This window comes from Trypanosoma cruzi, genomic scaffold, assembly GCF_000209065.1.
Source record: "Trypanosoma cruzi strain CL Brener 1047053517087 genomic scaffold, whole genome shotgun sequence".
Classification (NCBI taxonomy): domain Eukaryota; phylum Euglenozoa; class Kinetoplastea; order Trypanosomatida; family Trypanosomatidae; genus Trypanosoma; species Trypanosoma cruzi.
In genome coordinates, this window is record NW_001849447.1 from 532,480 (window position 1) to 550,049 (window position 17,570).

The 17,570-nt window shown below is 48.4% G+C and overlaps 6 protein-coding genes across 6 annotated transcripts, besides 19 other annotated features; all 6 read right to left on the minus strand.

Moving 5' to 3' along the window:
* Positions 1 to 1,905, minus strand: Tc00.1047053511285.4 (hypothetical protein, conserved; the record flags this gene model as incomplete). Its single annotated transcript, XM_808666.1, has 1 exon — positions 1 to 1,905. A coding segment is annotated over one exon (1,905 nt), but the record flags the coding sequence as incomplete, so codon positions are not given.
* Positions 1 to 11,578: a sequence feature (heterozygous, non-Esmeraldo-like haplotype).
* Positions 2,074 to 2,125: a microsatellite.
* Positions 2,163 to 2,206: a sequence feature (A-rich).
* Positions 2,326 to 2,356: a microsatellite.
* Positions 3,147 to 5,798, minus strand: Tc00.1047053511285.10 (uncharacterized protein; the record flags this gene model as incomplete). The annotated part of the gene is made up of 1 exon (XM_808656.1): positions 3,147 to 5,798. The coding sequence occupies one exon, from the start codon at positions 5,796 to 5,798 to the stop codon at positions 3,147 to 3,149; it is 2,652 nt and encodes an 883-aa protein (XP_813749.1).
* Positions 6,148 to 6,192: a microsatellite.
* On the minus strand, positions 6,306 to 8,873 carry Tc00.1047053511285.20 (hypothetical protein, conserved; the record flags this gene model as incomplete). Its single annotated transcript, XM_808657.1, has 1 exon — positions 6,306 to 8,873. One exon carries the CDS (start codon positions 8,871 to 8,873, stop codon positions 6,306 to 6,308), a length of 2,568 nt encoding a protein of 855 aa, XP_813750.1.
* Positions 8,980 to 9,007: a microsatellite.
* Positions 9,144 to 9,168: a microsatellite.
* Positions 9,203 to 9,232: a microsatellite.
* Positions 9,386 to 9,424: a sequence feature (AT_rich).
* On the minus strand, positions 10,027 to 11,310 carry Tc00.1047053511285.30 (hypothetical protein, conserved; the record flags this gene model as incomplete). Its single annotated transcript, XM_808658.1, has 1 exon — positions 10,027 to 11,310. One exon carries the CDS (start codon positions 11,308 to 11,310, stop codon positions 10,027 to 10,029), a length of 1,284 nt encoding a protein of 427 aa, XP_813751.1.
* Positions 11,438 to 11,502: a sequence feature (A-rich).
* Positions 11,579 to 12,122: a sequence feature (haploid, non-Esmeraldo-like haplotype).
* Positions 11,650 to 11,685: a sequence feature (AT_rich).
* Positions 12,123 to 12,145: a sequence feature (areas merged during assembly that could not be assigned to a particular haplotype. This can correspond to areas where the two haplotypes were merged or to regions with more than two copies in the genome that were merged during assembly.).
* Positions 12,146 to 13,000: a sequence feature (haploid, Esmeraldo-like haplotype).
* On the minus strand, positions 12,255 to 13,463 carry Tc00.1047053511285.40 (hypothetical protein, conserved; the record flags this gene model as incomplete). The annotated part of the gene is made up of 1 exon (XM_808659.1): positions 12,255 to 13,463. One exon carries the CDS (start codon positions 13,461 to 13,463, stop codon positions 12,255 to 12,257), a length of 1,209 nt encoding a protein of 402 aa, XP_813752.1.
* Positions 13,001 to 13,070: a sequence feature (heterozygous, non-Esmeraldo-like haplotype).
* Positions 13,071 to 13,984: a sequence feature (areas merged during assembly that could not be assigned to a particular haplotype. This can correspond to areas where the two haplotypes were merged or to regions with more than two copies in the genome that were merged during assembly.).
* Positions 13,475 to 13,509: a microsatellite.
* Positions 13,985 to 14,077: a sequence feature (areas merged during assembly that could not be assigned to a particular haplotype. This can correspond to areas where the two haplotypes were merged or to regions with more than two copies in the genome that were merged during assembly.).
* Positions 14,078 to 17,570: part of a sequence feature (heterozygous, non-Esmeraldo-like haplotype) that runs on past the window's edge.
* Tc00.1047053511285.50 (hypothetical protein, conserved) lies at positions 14,136 to 16,769 on the minus strand (the record flags this gene model as incomplete). The annotated part of the gene is made up of 1 exon (XM_808660.1): positions 14,136 to 16,769. One exon carries the CDS (start codon positions 16,767 to 16,769, stop codon positions 14,136 to 14,138), a length of 2,634 nt encoding a protein of 877 aa, XP_813753.1.

Here is a 17,570-nt window from a genome sequence, read left to right on the forward strand (position 1 = left end):
TTGCGCATTCACCTTCGCATCGGTCACAACTATACTGTCGTCTGGAAGTGTGAGTTGACGTGGTGGACCCAGTTGACGTAATTCACGCCCACTCACGCATGCTATCCGCATGGCATTCGTGGAGGAAATGGTCACGACAACATCACCCATCACATCAATGACAATCGGCGTCCCTTCCGTCTCGGTAAAGGCAATTTGGCCAATTGTCACAAGTTGGAAATTGGTAAACAAGACGCGGTTGGCATCCTTCACATAAAATAGCCCCTCAGGATGCACAGCAAAGGCTGGACTTGTTGTTGGTATGAAATTTGTCAAGGTAGCCGTTGACTTTGCCTCGCTGACAGTGTAAAGGTCTATTTGGTGACCATTCCAAAGTCCAATAATGGGAAAGGCGGCAGCCATGCCGCGAATCTTACTGCCACTCTTCAACAGGCACTGGCAGCCAGTGACACTCTCCACCACGACCATTTCCATGGATATTTGTGTTGCGGCCACAACGCCATCCCACGCACGTTTTCGGACCGTTTCGCGAAGAACCTGCATTTTTCCCGTTGCAAGAGCGACAACTATGTGACTCGCAGTGGTAAAGCTCAAACTATCCACGCATCCCTCCATATCAACAACAGTCAACAAGTCCCACTGCTCCGCCGGATCGTTTTCCACTTTACTTATATTGCCACCCATGGGGCGGTTGTCCATCTTTGCAGCACCCGAATTGACGGCCGCCGTGGTGGCAGAGTTCCCATTAAAATATGCTTCTGCATTTCGCTGAAATACGGCGAGCGGCCCTTCTGCGGTTGCCATGGCTAATAAACCCTTCTTCAAAAGAGTTGCAATGTGCGTGATGTGAGCAGCGGCTAGCGCTGGATGCGACAAAACATACACCCGGTCGTCACGAATGTCAAAAAAACGCACCCGATTGTCCCCGCACCCAAACGCAAGAACTCCTGGTGTGGCCCACCGCATCGTCAGCGTAAATCGTTCCGTCTTTACGTTTGGAGTCGACAATTTACGGCGAAGAACCATTTTCACTTTAAACTCTTCTGAGACGTGGTATATACTAATCACATTCGCTGCGCTCAACGCAACAAGTTGCCGTTCTGCTGAGTCGTAGAGTACCGCCATGAGCGGTTCGTCCAGTGAGCAAAGTGGGAAAAGCTTCCGATCTTCTGTTAGTGCAAAAATGTGTTTGTCACCGGTGCTAGCAAGAAAAAACGCGCACTCATCGCCCTCATCATCTATGCCACGATGAGAAGCGGACGTCGGCGACGAAGTACCTTCTGTGTTGTACCGTTGCAACCGTTGTGCAGACTGCTGAAGAGAAAGCGCAATAGAAGAGGTGACGTGCAGTGCTTGCAAAATAGCCACTTCTGTTGGCACAGACCACAGTGGTAAAAGTCTAAATCGCATCATTGTCGTGGCGCCATCCTTATCATTTTCCCCCGTGTTCACAGTCGTGCTTTCCACCATCCACATTACCACACGCAGCTTTTTCGATGCGGTCAGCAAGTATGTCCCGCCACCAGACCACACGCACGCCGTCACGGAACCTTCGTCGTGCTGTGGTAATGCCTTTTCAGTATCTACCGGTGGCTCTAGTGGGATCATGGAGATGGCTGTTTTCTTTACCGGGGGAAGTGACCACATCATAAGTCTCCCAGACGAGCACCCAATCGCCAATGCCGAGTGAGTGGGATGCCACGCCATGGAGGTGATGCTGCCTGCGTCTTTCAATGCCAATTGTGCTCCGCTATCGGCAATAAACTCACCTTCGGCATCTGTTACTAGCAGGCGCGCCGGCCCTTTCCACACAGACGCCACAATGGGCAGAATGGGGTGCGCAAAAACGAGCTCCGCGTCAACGACGCCCTGACTCACAACACCATTTACAAAATACAGTGACATCCTTCACGGTCCTTTACTCACTTCTTCCTCCTGATTGTTTTATTGGCTGATTTTGCTGTTGTTGTTTGTATTTTTCCTCTTTTGAATGGTTCCGCTCTCCCTTCCCACGGAGGCCTCCAGCCAACTTTGCCGTATGCAGTGGGTCTCCACAAACAGTCCGAAGCACGGCTCTCTCTCTCTCTCTCTCTCTCTCTCTCTCTCTCTCTCTCTCTCTCTCTCTACGGCAGTAATTCATTGAAGACACAACAACAACAACGAAAAAAAAAAAAAAAACAGAAGATAAAAAAATAAACAAATAAAATACATCAAAGAAATGCGGGGGAAAAATTGGTGATCTTCTCAAGCATGAAATTGGACGCCCAGTCTTTGTATTCGTTTCAACTGAAGTGGTTTCTCGCACCCGCCCATCCCTCTCGCCCAATACATATATACATACACATATATATGCATAATATTGTAACTACCAGCGTCAGCGTGCGCAGCTGCTCTTGAGCATCAAAGACCGCCGAGTCGTTTCCGCAGTAACGGTTTTTAGCGCGGAGACCACACCGCATCGTCACAATTTTCACTGGAAATTCAACCAAAAAACTTCCTCCTGTTTATGTGGCCGTATGTATTACGTTACCGAAACAACTAATAAAAACATGCTCAGCGGAAGAAGCAGGCGGTGTGGACGACGACAATGGAATAGGAAACACGTTACACGTCTCTCTTCGCCCGTGGTGGCGCGGTTTCGTTGCCGTTGTTGTTGTTGCCAAGGCTCCATCGCGTTGGTGGTTGCACAAGCCCTGTCCCTCAATCATTTCCATTGCACTCCGTGACGTTGCAGGGTGAGGACCGCCTGTCAAAGTTCATCTCCGTGTACTCAGCAAGCTGGCGTCGTAGTAAACAGAGCTCAAGCCTCAGGGCGTGTTTTTCCCGATTTTCACTGAGCAACATTTCAAAAAGAAGCTCCTCCAGCCCATTTGCGTCTCCCCTCGCATGAATTCTTTCATTTGGCGTCTCAGCAAAAGAAAAGGAACAAGAAGAAGATGCCACGTGGGTATCCTGCGTGTTGTCGCTCTTGTCATAGCTTTGGCTGGAAGCAACAACTATTTCGGTATCCGCAAGGCAAGTGACACGCACAGCTGCAGCTGCCCTCGCCCCCTCGCGCCCCATAAAATACTCCAACTGCACGTTTGAAACTGCCATCATTTGTTCCAACAACTGGTTGGCGTTACGCCCCTCCTCCACACACAACCTCAGGCGATGTTGCTCTTCCCACACATGACTTCGTACAGTTGAAACAACCACTTTAAATCAAAGACATGTTGGATATATTTCGCAGCCGCCTCGCGTCGTTGCAAAACCATTTGTTCCCGCATCCCAATGCTCCGTACAAGATCAATATAATGGGACTCGCAACTGATGAAGTACGCCTGAACGACGCGTCGGAGAAAAAACATCTCTTCACGCGGAACACCAAAGTGAGCGGGTAAAGCCTCCAAAAGAACGGAAAACCGCTCATTAAGCGCTTTCAAGAGAAGCTCACTGCGCGCCAGCTGCCATCGCTTCATTAACCACTCACCATCACCTCGCCGATGTAAAAGCGACCGCTGTACCGCAAGAACACAAAATCCAATGGAAACAGCCGTGCAAACGATTCCAGAAATTACAACAGAAGTGTCCATCCAATTCATCACATGTGCAGAAGATGGTACCACCGTTCGTATTTCAGCACCGTGCTGATCACTAGACAAAACATGCGCCGCAGCCAACAACTTCCGCTCTGATAGTCCCGGGGAATCATCCATCACTATCGTATCATGCACTTCATTTAACTTTAAATACTCCTCAGAAATACCATCAGCCTCCGCTGGCTCGCTGATGCTCCGCATAGAGACTATCGGCCATCGACAATCAAAAACTACCAGCTTATCACCCGTAGCAAATATGCAACGTCCCTTCAAGTCAAGCACGACCAATTTCAAACAAAAATGGCGATGAACATAAAACGCACTTAAAAATGAATTCAAACTAACGACGCATGCAACGACACTTGATCCAGCGCTCCCAGTTTTTTCACAAAAGGCAGCGCGATGATCTTGAAAATTCTCCCCCGAGACAATGATGTGCTCCAAATCGGGAGCAAAATCACCACTGACCCGCATTCCACGCTGAGCATGATATTCACGCAATTGCTCAACCTCTGACTCCAATACCTCCTCATGCTCTGACTGCGACTTTGTTTCCGATGTACTTTTCGGCAGTTCCTCGTTTTCATGCGTGTCAATTTCCCGCTTCTTCCAGAAATTCCCGCCGGGTAGCTGTAGCACATCAAAGCCTACATGATATAGGCTTCCATGTCGTCGCACATTGACATTGTCAATAGGTATGGAAAAAGCAGAAGAAAAAAGATGCGCGACATCCCTTATAAATGTGCCCTGTACAACTTGCAACGAAAACTCCCCTTCAATTTTCTCCTCGAATTTGTGGGGTGGCTTACCAGTCACATAGACTGCAAACCCAAAATGATGTACTGTCACGATACGAGGAGTGACGGTGTGAACGATGGCTTTGTCATTATTATCGTCTGGGGAAGCTGCCCTGGTAAGAGAGATGGATTTCTCTTTACTGCTCTTAAGTGTTGCCTCTGCTGCATGCTCGGATGCTTTGAAAGAAAAAAAAGAGGATCGGCCAGGCAGGTCTAGTGGCTCCAGTGAACTCGAATGAATTTCAACACCCGCTTTTTTTGGCATCCAACTCTTTTTGTCGGCCATTTCTATCTTTTGACCAAAAGACTTTCCGGAAGGTTTCGAAACGACAAAAGAAAAGCCGCAAGTGAGCCATTTCAAAAAAAGAAATGCCTTCTCTAATAAACCTCTCTGCGTATTCGGCATCGTTTCACGTTGTGATGCCTCCTTGGCAGATGGCTTTGGCTCTTGGGACACGCGGGATCCTTTGGCAGGCGGAGCTGCTCCGCGCGACATTCCGCACAAACCGCTGCCCCCCTCAACAGAACGCGACGGAGGTGGCGGCGACGCCGACGCCTTTCGTTTTGGTGAAAAGAGAAACGTGAAACTGGCCCTCAGCCAATTTGGAATGCCAGATTTAATCTTCCATCGTCTTGACCTGTTGGTAGGGGCGGCGCTATTCACGGCACTCGTTGTTAATGATGATGACGATGGGGGAGCCGTGGTGACAGCCGTAATACCTGTACAGATGATCCTCCCTCTGGACGGTGATGTTGTGTTCCTGCTGAGAAAACCAAAATATATATATACCCACCGTAAACCCTCCACACTCTTAATTCCCACAGTGTGTGCCGTTTCCCCAGGCCTCAAAACAAGCCACGCCGAGACATCACAGTAAAATGGCAGTAATTCCTCCGTCAGAAAACGTTGCACGTAATTCGACACAGCCCTGGCAGCAGTAAAATCAAAAAAAAGCGCTTGACGTGGGCCGCTAAGCAATAAAACGTCACCAACGCCGAATTGCTGCCACAATGAAAAGACATATGGGAGACGGGAAAGGCCATCCGCCGTGCAAGCCCACATTTTCTTGGGAAAACGAAAGATGGAGTCAATCGGTGCAACAAACCGTGACCATGCGGAGGCAGCCACATCTTTCCCGGCAGATGATTCCGGGGATGACGGTGAAGATGGTTTCTCAGCAGCGCTCATCCACCAACTCAGAGTAGAAGAAATAAAAATAAAAGAAAAGCAAACAAAAAGCATGAAAAATCGATTTCGCAATTGAAAATGGGCTGGCAACTCCTTTGCGTCAACATCTCGGCTATTCGGAAGTGTGCGTGATTGCTGAGGGAAACCAAAACATGCTGAACCGCGCGATTCTAACTGACTGTCGTGTGACCGGAACGTTGAAGCGGGGGGCGCATCCCCCCTCCCCGTCATTGAGCACCTCAATAAAAGATATGGATCTTCCTTGTCGTGCGTGGTCCACACAAATGTGGCTTTGACAATAGGGGTATCAATGGCCAATCTTCTGCTGCAGTGCCCCCCTCCAACACCTACCTTACATGCCACTTGACTGCTTTTTGTTGGGATCTGTTGTGGATATAATTAAAATGCCAAGTGAATCAATGTAACAGAAGATTCCTTTTTAAAAGGAAGCAAAAGAGCGTGTTTTTCAGGCCGCGTTCACGAACCCACACAGAAAGGGAAAGAGGAACAAAAGAAAAATAAATAAATAAGAATAAAAAGGCCACGGGGGCATGTGTCTCTTCATTACTACAAGAGCTTCAAAAATAATAACAGTAATAATAGTAATAATGGTAACAACAAAAATCAATGGAAGTTGAACCGTGTTAGCAATTCCCCCATTATATTCGTCTATTTCGCATACAGAAATCAACGTTGGTATCAACCAGTGGAATTTCACGGGATCAGAATACAAACACATCAAGCATCTTGAGGGGACTTCAACTTCTTCCCTCGTGGTTTCGTTGTCGTCGTTGTCGTCTCAGCACCAGTCCGTGCACCGCTACGGCTTCTAGAATCCTTGCTTTTCTTCTTGTGTCCATAACTAATGCCAATCGACGAAGAAGGCGCCTGCCTTCCAGAGACCTTGTCGATCTTCCCACTGGAGTCAGTGCCCCGCACGGTACGTTCCGTTGTCACAGGCTCGGCCTTGAAGCCACCCGGGGGAACGACATTGGCCTCAGAGCCTAAACTCAACTTCAATGGGGCAGTAAAGAACATTGTTTCAGCCTCTTTGCCCCCGGCAGCAGATAAAGGTGGCAAATTTCGCCCTCGCACTGCCTCAATTCGACGACTCCCATGTGGAAGTTGCGGAATAGAGTTGGCGGTGCTGAGGCTGTTTTTGCTGGGCCTTGGACCCTGCAAGGACGCCGCTGGTGGGGGAGTTAAACTGTTCCCAAAGGGCGGGCGGGAACTTCCAGATAGGGCAGGGTGCGAATTCGAAAGTACCGTAGGAGCGGAATCCGTACGTGTGCTGAATTCCGCTGCAGAGCAATCTCCATGCGCCTGTGATTCACGTGGTGGTGATGATAACGGAGTTTCAGTGGCACCGCCTTCTGAAGGGAGAAAAAGAAAGTCATCGTTGCTTTCGTGTGCACCCTCGTTGGGGACGCGCATCTGTTGTGAAGCATCACACGTAGATGATGCCCTTGCGCTGGGCAACTTGGCCTTCGATTTTGTCAGTAGTGCACGGACGCCTCTAGCGCCCGCTACCACAACCACTCCGTCCCCATCGTAACGAGACGCCTTGACACCAGCATCGCCATTGGTACTTTCGTTTTCATGCGCAACAACCTTCTCCACGCCGTACTCCTCGGCAATAAAGTCATCCATGAAGGTACAGAACTCGTTAAAAGAAGAGATGGACTGTAAGAGACGCCACGCGGGGTACGATAAAACATCCATTGATACGTCTTCAGCATCGCTAGCATTGTTGTTTTCTTCCCCATTCATATTCACATCAAACAGCGACAAGACAAACTCCTCCATATTGAACTTTGGCACATTTCGATTCAACAACTCGGTGATAAATTTGCCCACATAGTGACCGTACCGCTCATACACCGCAAACGCCTCGTGAGGGAACTCTCGAATAGCATCAGCCGATGAACCAGCACCACGAGTGGTGCGAAGAAATGGCTTATGATGGGCAAACAAAAAACGACCCAATGCATCGGTCACACGACGATTACGCACCGCATTTTCAATGCAACGAACCGCTAATAAGAAACGGTTCAAATTCTCCTCCGCGGTAGCTGCAAGGACTTCCGTATCCATGGAGAGCAATGCCTCTGTATTACGATCAATAGTCACTCCCTCTTCTCCCTCCCGGCGCTTCTGAAAAGCTGCCCGAGCATTGCGACGGGCACGCTCGATGGCAACGATCTCCATGAGAGAAGGTGGCGCCCCAATGGGTCGAAATTTCTCATTATTATCGTTCAATGCTCCTGACGCCCCCGAAGCAGCATCAGATTCTCCTGGGAATTCATTGCGTGTCGCCTCCAGTGTCGCCAATGTGAACGCCTCCGCCATATGATCCGTGGCAATAAAATACCCACTATCTTTGTTCTCCTCGTTTGCGGCATACAGCTGCAGAAGCGCGCGTTCCTGTAGCTCGTCGAATGTGTGTGGAGGAGAAGTATACAACTTGTAAGTCTCGTCCCATTGCCCTTGAGCAGGTTTCTGATTTTGATTCTTAGCCATCATTGAAGATATCGTGTCCATTGTGTCAACCTCCAACTCTTTCTCCTGCTGCAACTCCTTTTCCTTTTCACGTTCTTTCTGAACATCAGCGGCAAAAAGATCCATGAGACGGGCAAATTCACGCTCTGACGCACTGTCCTTTGTCCCCTGTAGCCCTCGAAGAGCCTCTTGTACAACGAGAGGTACTACGGCTGGAGACGGTGGGGAAAATTTACGGCTGCTCTCTAAATTTGCATCACTCCCTTTATTATCAGACTCCTTCTTTTGATTTTGACTCTGTAAGCCAGAGAAAACCGGTGCCACCGGTGCCATCGGCAGTGAGGCATCAAGTGATATGTTCTCTGCATTACTTGCCGCCTCCCCACGGGCTTCCATAACAGCACCGTGATTACTACTAGAGACATTAATGCCGGAACGGCCATTTGGGTACAAAAATCGCTCGGTTCGCTCCCGGGCCGCGCGGTACAACTCCGGATCGCTATTTGACGTGCCGCTGTCGCTGTCCACTGTCCGTGAAGATGTTAAAAACGCCGGTGTCCCACCATTGCTGTTGCCTTCCCTTTTTCCATTCTGATTGCACAACCGTCGCCGGCCTCTCCTACCTGTGCGACTGCCCTCAGAAGAACTTGTGCTCGTGCTGCTGCCGGTACTGTTGGCCCAACTACCGCTCCCTCTCCTTTTGGCAGAATTGGGGCCAGTAGATGTCGTCCGACGCTGTCGATTCCACTGGCCAAGAGCAGCAAGCCGAGCTCGACCGGGGTCAATAGGCTTTGCCTTGATTGGCATGATGTCTACCAACAAGAACACACGTCCCAGACAGCAGAAATGCCTTGTGCGCCCACGTCACGCTACAGATGCAGAATTGCAAAGGTAACACCGGCAGATTCAAAGCAAAAAAAAAAAAAAAAAAAAGAGAGAAAGAGAGAAGATAAGACAGAATAAAAACCCTCGCAAAGGCAAAAGAAAAGCACAGGAAGGCAACGCACATGCCGTGAGTTCCCTCTCTTTGCAGAGGCTAAAGTGAAAATTACATGACAAAATAAGACCACACAACGCAAAAAAAAAAAGAAAGAAAAAAAAACCCGCAGCATCAGCAGCAGAGCGCTTCGATGCAAATATATATATATATATATATATATATATATCATGCGCGCCCGCACATTCGTCTCCTTGCTAAAGATGCTGCGTGGTGTTTTATTCTTTTTTTTTGTTTTCGCTGCTTCATATTTTTCGGTGCCTTCATCCGTTTCCAGTCTTATTTCCCAACATCACACCACACCCTCCCGCGTGAATGTGCCAAAAAAAAATAATATTTTTTGAAATACAAAATTAATATAGACATCCAGCCGCTCAACTCTCCCCCGCTCCATCGTTCTGTTCCCATCCATTCCCCTGTTCTTCTCGCACAGAAAACCTCTACTCCCCCTCGTCGTTTCCCGCATTTCTTCCTAATCCTTCAATCACTTCATGGCCACTATATTCCTAGGCAGTTCCCCCCGCGCCCTGATTCTCTTTGATACATAAGGCAGACCATTGTCATCACAAGTCCATCTCCCTCTCCCCCGAGCTCTACCTCCCTGCAAGGAATTGTTTGGTAATGAACGAGGTGCAAATGGAATAAGATCGTAATAGAGAAGAATAGTAAAGGTACAAAGAAGAAAAACCACAAAATGCAAATGCCCGCTTAGAAACAACGTAAAGACAACAGATGCTTAAAGAAATATGAGAGGGAAAAAAAGGAAAAAAGAAATTGAGGGGAGGAGAGAACGGTAATAAAACATACATCATAAATTTTCTCTTTGGTAAAGCAAACAAAGGGTTCATAGGCACAGTGAGTTTGTGTAAGAGAAATTTTAAAGCCAGCCTCCTTTTCAAGGTCGAGACAAAATTCGCACCCCCCAAAGGAGTAAGTATTTCACGCGCACATGCACAATGAGCATCAAAATGTGTTTCGATCTCCTGCAGCGACAGCATCTGCGGTTCCAACATCAGCAGGACGCCTCACTGCACTCTCAGCGTACACACGAGCTGCATCAGCTTGTAGCTTTTTGAATTCCAAAAAGCGCTGCATTTGGGCAGCACGATCCTGATTTGTGGTACGCCAGAACGCAGCGGAGCTCTTATAGGATGGTGTTTCCTTCAACGACTTTTTCCTCTCAGCATCGGAGAGAGCCACGTTCTCTGCATTGTTCCCCTTCCCCAGAATCTTCAGGTCAGCCGATGCCGCAAGATTGTCAGCTGTTGATGGAGAAGCATCATTCAATGTCGTTCCCTCTGCAGCTTTTGGGCCATCGTTCAGATATTTGTTGTAAGTGCTTCCTGGATACTGGTGCTCTGCGTATGCCTTATCATCCAATCTGGTATTGTCAAGCCTCCCAGCAGCAGTAAATGTGGCGTTCTTACCGTCTTCATCCGTGTTGTCCTCTTCAAGCGGCAACCACACCACGCCTGTGCCGTACGGATGGGAATTGTACTTTAGGCGACGCGTGGAGCGGTCATGGATAGACGGAAACATTTTTTGCTGAATATGTGGCTGTGACACCTGGTGACGATGATCAGCCACGTGGGGCTGTAGTGGAGAGTCAGCAGTCGTACTCTTTCTCTTGTTATCATGTTCCTGCACGAGTCGACGCAGCCGATGAATCTGATCAGATGTCAGTGATTTGCTCGAATCCCTTGCGTCGTGTTCGTCCGTAATGGCTTTTACGGTGTTTAGGACATGACGCAGATCCTCATCCGCTGAATGCGCCTGTGGCACCACCACCTCTGCTTCATTCGTTTTGCCCAATTCTCTTGCAACATTGAAGTCATCACGGGTGCTAACTGCACAATCCCGCGATGTCTTGTCCGCGTCGTCTGGGAGACCCATCGCCCGAAGATTTTGTCGCCGTTGGCGCTCAGCCTTAATCCGCTCCTTGTTCTCAAGAATAAGAAGCTCCTGTAGGCGATCGCGGCGTCGTACTGGAACGGTCAGTGCCGCTCTCGCCATATCCCCGCGTGTGCTTTGCAGTATTTCATCCGGTTTAAATTTGCAAGCATTCTTCGAGCTTGCCATCAGACTTCTTGCTCGAAGAGTTTGGTTAAGAGTGCGGAGATACAGTTCATCCCTGCTGCGCCCATTCCCAGAAGCAAGTTTGATGCTGTCCGGGATAACTCGCATTTGCTCCCCGGTCTGCTTGCAGTAGGAGCACTGGCAGTATGCCTTACACTGGTCCCGAATCATATCGCGAGCAGCCCTCTCCCACCAAACCTATATATTGACGCTGTGAGTGCAATAAGATCTACTTTACAAGGCGCAGCAACGTGTCCCAGTGTGCAACACAAATGATTTACATAAGCACATGCATTGGAAAAAGCAAAAAAGAGGACAAAAAAAAAAATAGGAAACAAGAAAAAAAATGCAGCAAAAGAGAAAGTCTAACCATGCCGTCGCAGCGCCCAGACGCGCATTAAGCAAAAAAAAAAAAAAATTACGAGATGTCACCCGTTGAAGATCAACGCTATTTTTCTTTTTTTTTTTTTTTCCATATTCCTTTGGCAGCACATACATCTGGCGCCACAGTAAATAAATAATAATAATAAAATAAAAAGAAAAATTCATCCATCTCATTGCTTCCTTACATCAAAAACGCCTATAACATTACATAGAAATATATATGTACACCCGTCCCTCAACGACCACCACAAACTCAAATAAAATAGGTACAGAAAAAAAAAATTTTTCCCTTTGCTTTTGTTGGTGATGTTGGTAGTGTAGATTGCCAGGGAAAATTTAAAAAAAATATATCTTGCTGATAATCATTCCTTGTCTTCCTTCGCTTCTGTAAAAAAAAAAAAAAAGACGCTTTTCTTTTTTCATATATGTGTATACATACGCATCCCCATGTTCGCACTGGCTAGTGGAACAAAGCAAAATATAAATGACTGCACACAGGAGATTAATTTTATTTCCTCTTTGTTGCTGCAAATCATGCCCTGCAAAATCCTCTTCTCACTTGCCTTCTCCCTCTACAGACGTACAAACAGGCCCACTCGGAATCCTAGGCGTTGCCTAAATTATTCTCTCCCACGCACATGCTCATACCGCAAAAACAAGCGAATGCAACAGTAGACTAACCGCCCAAATAAGTGGACCGCATGCTTAACAGAAAAACTTCGTGGTTAATTTTAAATGGGCGTATCATCTGCGTTACATACCGTAGGGACAGGTGAACCAACAGCATCCCGAGCTTGGTGGTCATTTTCCTGTTGTTTTTGAAGTGAAAGAGCTGCAAGAGCTCCCGGAGACATAATGGAGGGGTCTGGGGCAGCAACGGCCGTCTTTTTGCTATTTGCATTAGCGGTATTTTCTTTCGCGCTACTGCCCTTCAGTAATGTTTTCTTCCACAGATGGCGATTGTCAACATTACCAAGTCCACCAACTCCCGTCGTCGTGTCCTCGGGTATGCTTGGCTGAATCTTGCGCCACACCACGCCCGCGCCCTCTGGTCGCGGACCAAAATAATCCCAAGGCCTTTTAACTGTCGAATTACCAGCACCCTTCGCAGCAGAAGCATCAGCCTGCAAAGAATTAACCTGCCTCGTCGTGGTTCCTCCAACACCCCCAATTTGCGAGGATCGCCCAAACGCGGCGTTATTTTGCTGCTGATTCATAGATTCTCTGGCCAGCTCATGTCCATCCCGCACGGTTTGCTGAGGAAGTTGCGATGTCTCACCATGCGGCGGGGAGGCAACAAAGGACTCATGGGCATTTTCGTGCGTTTCACGGGCGGTACCTGCCTGGTATGCGCCAGTTCCCTGCATTGTTTGGTCCATTCCATCCTCCACCGGTAGAGGAGGAACTGCCTCAAGCGGCTTCGGGCATGGGCCCCTGCCTGTTGACTGCCGCAAAGAGAGAATCTCCGCGTCTGCTGTCGCTTTCGCTCGCGCCTTGTGTTCGAGAATGAGAAGTCGCTCAAGACGGTCAAGTTCCTCCATTTTTTCCTCTTCCAGTTCCTCCCTTGTCTTTGCTTTGGCAGTCCCACTTTCACCTGCGCCACGGAGTCCACGCGTGCCACCCACTGCGGTTGTGTATTGGTTGCCATCCGGAAGGCCGGTGCGGCCCATTTTGGCGTTGAGTTCAGTTTGATTTACATGGTGCTCGGGGTCGTCGAGTTCAAACGACGGAGCCCCATTCCCAGAAAGGGGCTGCTTCGCCGACGCATCGTGGCCGGGGCAGCAGCAGTTGTGTTGATTTTGTTGCGCCTTCTGCTTCGCGATGGCGCTGCTCAGAGCAAACTTCTTTGCGCCGACCTTGCGGCGGCTGTCACAAAAGTCGCACTGGCAATGGTGGTGTGACTGGTACTCCACAGACCCATAAGGCACCTTCACCGACATGTTTTCCTCTGGTATGTATTTGTGTGTGTGTGTGTGTGTTTGGTGTTGCTGATGTTTACTCGCCGACCTCCTGGAGAACAATGTGTTCTCTTCTTCATCGTCGTCAATAACGCAAGAGGGAAGAACAGCAAAAACAGCGAGAGGATTAACAAGAGAAGCCTCCCGTGAGTGTGCAGAGGACCGCACATTGGGGAAACCAACCAACACCTCTTTCCGCCCCGCTCCCCTCGAGACGCCTCTCGGTTGCAATCGCCAAATCAAGGCAGAAAAATCGAAAAAGCGTCCTTTTTTTCTTCTTTTTTCTTTTTTTAGAAGGGGTCTTAGATTCAGAAAAGGAACCGCCGCAGCTAACAGCATCATCATCAACAGCAATTGCGTCGCCAACTTAACATCCATCTCCAATTCGTCCTTTCCACAGTTACCTCCTCCCACTGTCTGACTTCACCGCCTCACACCTCATCAGGCAGAAGTAACGCAGAAAAATGCATGCATAGCAATAGCAAAAAAAAAAAAAAAAGAAAAGCAGCAAAAACTTTGCGCGTAGAATTATTGGGGTACTTCAAAATACAAGCCAAAACTTTTCATTGCGTCCTTTCTTCTTCTTCCAAACTCTCACAAATGGATGCATACAGGTACATGTGTAATAATAATCCAGTGCATGAAGTCAGGAAATCACTCTTTCTGGGTCGGTACCTCCTCCTCCTTCTTTAATCGCCGCGTGAGAGTGGCGGACGTTGTAGAGGGCGGTAGCACAGTCGGTTCGGCAGCAGCATAAGGCCATGATGTTCCCACAGCAGACGCAGTCACATCAGAAAAACTCCCTGGGTCACGGTGCCGTGCCACGTTACTCTTAACATCGTCCGGCATCATTGGAACAAGGGCCTTGTATATATTCCGAATTTGCTGCACGACGACGCGAACACCCACCACGACACAGGTGGGCCCTGTCTCCTCAAATATTGCCCATTGAGTCAACAAAAAGCCCCTTAAAAACACCGCAGCAATAATAACAACAACTACAAGAAGAACTGGAGACGAAAGGACATACCATATTTCATTCCATCCCAACAGCAACAACACCGGCAGCACCCAGGCAGGCAAATTCTGTTTCTCGCCTTCAATGGAGCGAAGTTGTAGTTGCATGGTAAATTCACATTTTTGTGTATAAAGGTCAAATGCCCGCTGCACTGCCTGCTGACTGAGTAACACACAGTCCCTATCTACAACGTTGTCTGATGTGTCTGCAGAATCGGTCTCCGCCACAGGCGCACCTATCGGGTACCGCGGAGCCTCCGAAATGGTGGCATAGTGAAGAAAAAATTTTTGTTCCTCGCTGTTTTCTCGCACAATCAGCTTGCGACGCTCGCCAAGGAGGTGAACAGCAGCACGGCTGAGTCCATCAGTATCCTCTAGCTTGTAAACCACCCGATCCGCAACGACCTTTACGCGATAGTACAACAGGCAGCCCAAGAGAACTAGCCCAGCTTGGCGCGCCTGAGGTTCAATGCGCTGCAGTGCCTTTGTTGTATGAAAGAAACGAACTGTGCCGTCCTGATTACGGTTGAGGACACCCTCAAAGGCCTGATGAATTGTCTCCGCCGCGTTCTCAGCCATTGAGGCAAAACGGCGACTGACTTTCTGAAATACCGCATCCGACACAAAGTGTGCTATCGCCTCCTGCAAGGCCGGATCCTCTGCGACCAAAGAAGCATAACGATCATATAAATTTAAAGTTTGTGATTCCCGTTGACGTTGATGCTGCTGGCTAAAGTCACAATAAAGCAATTCTATTTCCGCCTGAAGAGCACGGCACAGTCTCTTCCAAAAGCTATGCACAAGAACATTACACGTTTCATTGTCTGTTATGTAAACATCATTGGAAGACGCTCTTTCAACACTCTTCAAGTGGGACATGTGTTCCGTTCCTCCCCCAGCATCCCCAGCCTCAGCGCTGAGGAATGGTATAGACTGGGCCTGATGCAACAACCACCGCAACGCTCCGTCAACGGTACCACTGACCGCCGTTTCCAGCTCCTCAAGAACTTTCGATGAGATAAACTTTGCGTATTCGCCAACTAGCTTCAGCTCCACCTTCAAGAGCTCCTCTTCAAGTTCAGCCTCGGTCTTCCGCACAATGTCTATCCTGTATAGCCTCGTTTGTTGGTGAAAATCACGCAGCTTATCGTCCACATCCTGCTCAAGCAAAGAAGTGAGATGTGTCACAAGCTCACCACGCTGCAAACGTTCCGTATAATTGGAGCAAAATTCTGTAAATAATTGGAGAATTTGTTTTTTCACCTCCAAGCAACGGTGCCTTGCCAGCATCTCACGTTGCGTTGGAATGTCAAGGTCTTTGCTCTTGCGGATCATCTCCCAGCAGCTTGAGAGGTAGGACGGAATTCCATCAAGGGGTACGCCACGAAACATGCCCCGAGTGTGAAACAAATATTCGTCGCACGTCGACAAGTAAAACCATTGACGAAACTTCGCCGTTTCCTTGTCGAATGCAGCACGCTGCAGTTTGAAGTGTGGGAGCACGTGGTAGCGTAGATCAAAGAGGGTATCAATGGTAGAGTTTTTAAACGCCTCTGGTTTCACTATGTTGTCCCATATTTTATCAAAAGATTTGCGGACCGTTTCGAAGTGGGTCCTGGTCTCGACCTCTGTGAAGTCACGCAGCACTACGAGAAGCGTCGGTTTCTCTTCCTTTGTGTAGCTGTCGTGTGAAAACAGCTGCAGGTTCACCTCAAAAATGGTACGCAAAAGACTCATGTTGGCTGCATTAAAACGACCCACATCAACAGCCCACATGTTGATAAGAAGAACATCGGCAACACTGAGTGCAAAGAGAGAGAGCTGCCGCTCAAAGCTTTGATCCTCTCCACGCTCAAAGCCATCGGTACCCTCAAAGTCCACCACGAACAGAGGCAAAGACTTCCCAGCACATGATTCCATCAGCGCCGATGCACCTGCGTCCATTTCGCCGTCGTCGCCACGCAAGACTTCAAAATTAGCACGTGAGATGAAGGCGCCCTTCGTTGTTTGGCCTCTCCTCTTTGTCTCATCCATCGTTTGAAATTTGGTGCCAAAGAGGCAATTCAGCAGTGTCGATTTCCCACTGCTCTGCCCACCAAGAACACCCACAACGTGATAGGTAATGCCCACACGGTGCAGCGCATCGCCGCCGCGAGACGCGCCAAGGGCGGTGAACAGGTATTCTTCGATCCCGTTCACGGGCAGCAACTGACCCTCATCGTCGATAAGATGGGCATCTTCTGTTCTCGCACCGCCGGCAAAGGCAACCATCCTTCCACACCGTTACTTCACCCGATTATTACACTATTCCTCCGATTCGTTTTTCTCTTTTACTATTTAAATCGTGGTTGCCGTTGTCTACCCTGCAGAATACCTTTCACTACTACTGCAAAAAAAAAAAAAAATTGTCCCTTTTTAAAGAACTACTTCGTTCTCTTCTATAATTTCGCCAATTTTTTTTTCTTTTTTCTTTCAATCCACCCGCGTAGTCGGTGTCACTCCTTATCTTCTTTCCCTTTCTTTTTTCTTTTTTTTTTTGGCGGGAAGGGGAATGGGGTGGAGCGTACGTAATGTTTTGTTCCTTTTTATTTGTGTTGGCGTTTTCCCTCTCTTTTATCTCTTCACTTGATTCCCCCCTCCAAATGCCCCTTTCTTCTTCCTTCTGGCTCCGCAATGTGTGTTGAAATAAAGAAAAAAGAGATGGAAAGCGTCACAGCCGCATGCTGCCAAAAAAGACAGCACAAAATGAAGAAGGCGCCAGTGGTGGCACTGGAAAAGGCACGTCAAGAAGGTGAAGAAAAACGACAGGAAAAACAGGCCATTTTCACCTGGAAAAGCCCCTTGCAGGTTTGGCACATGCCAGCAGCCAAAGAACGCTGGCGGCCGGTGCACATCTTTGACAGAATCCCGTCTCTTTTTGTATCGGTATCTTTGTGTCTGTCTGTTTCTCTCTTTTTGGGAACAATGAGCCAATCCACAACAAGGTAGAAAAAAAAAAAAAAAGAACAGAAGAGTGCCAATAGATAAAACACAAGCAAGGAAATATATATATATACATGTAAATTGCACGAT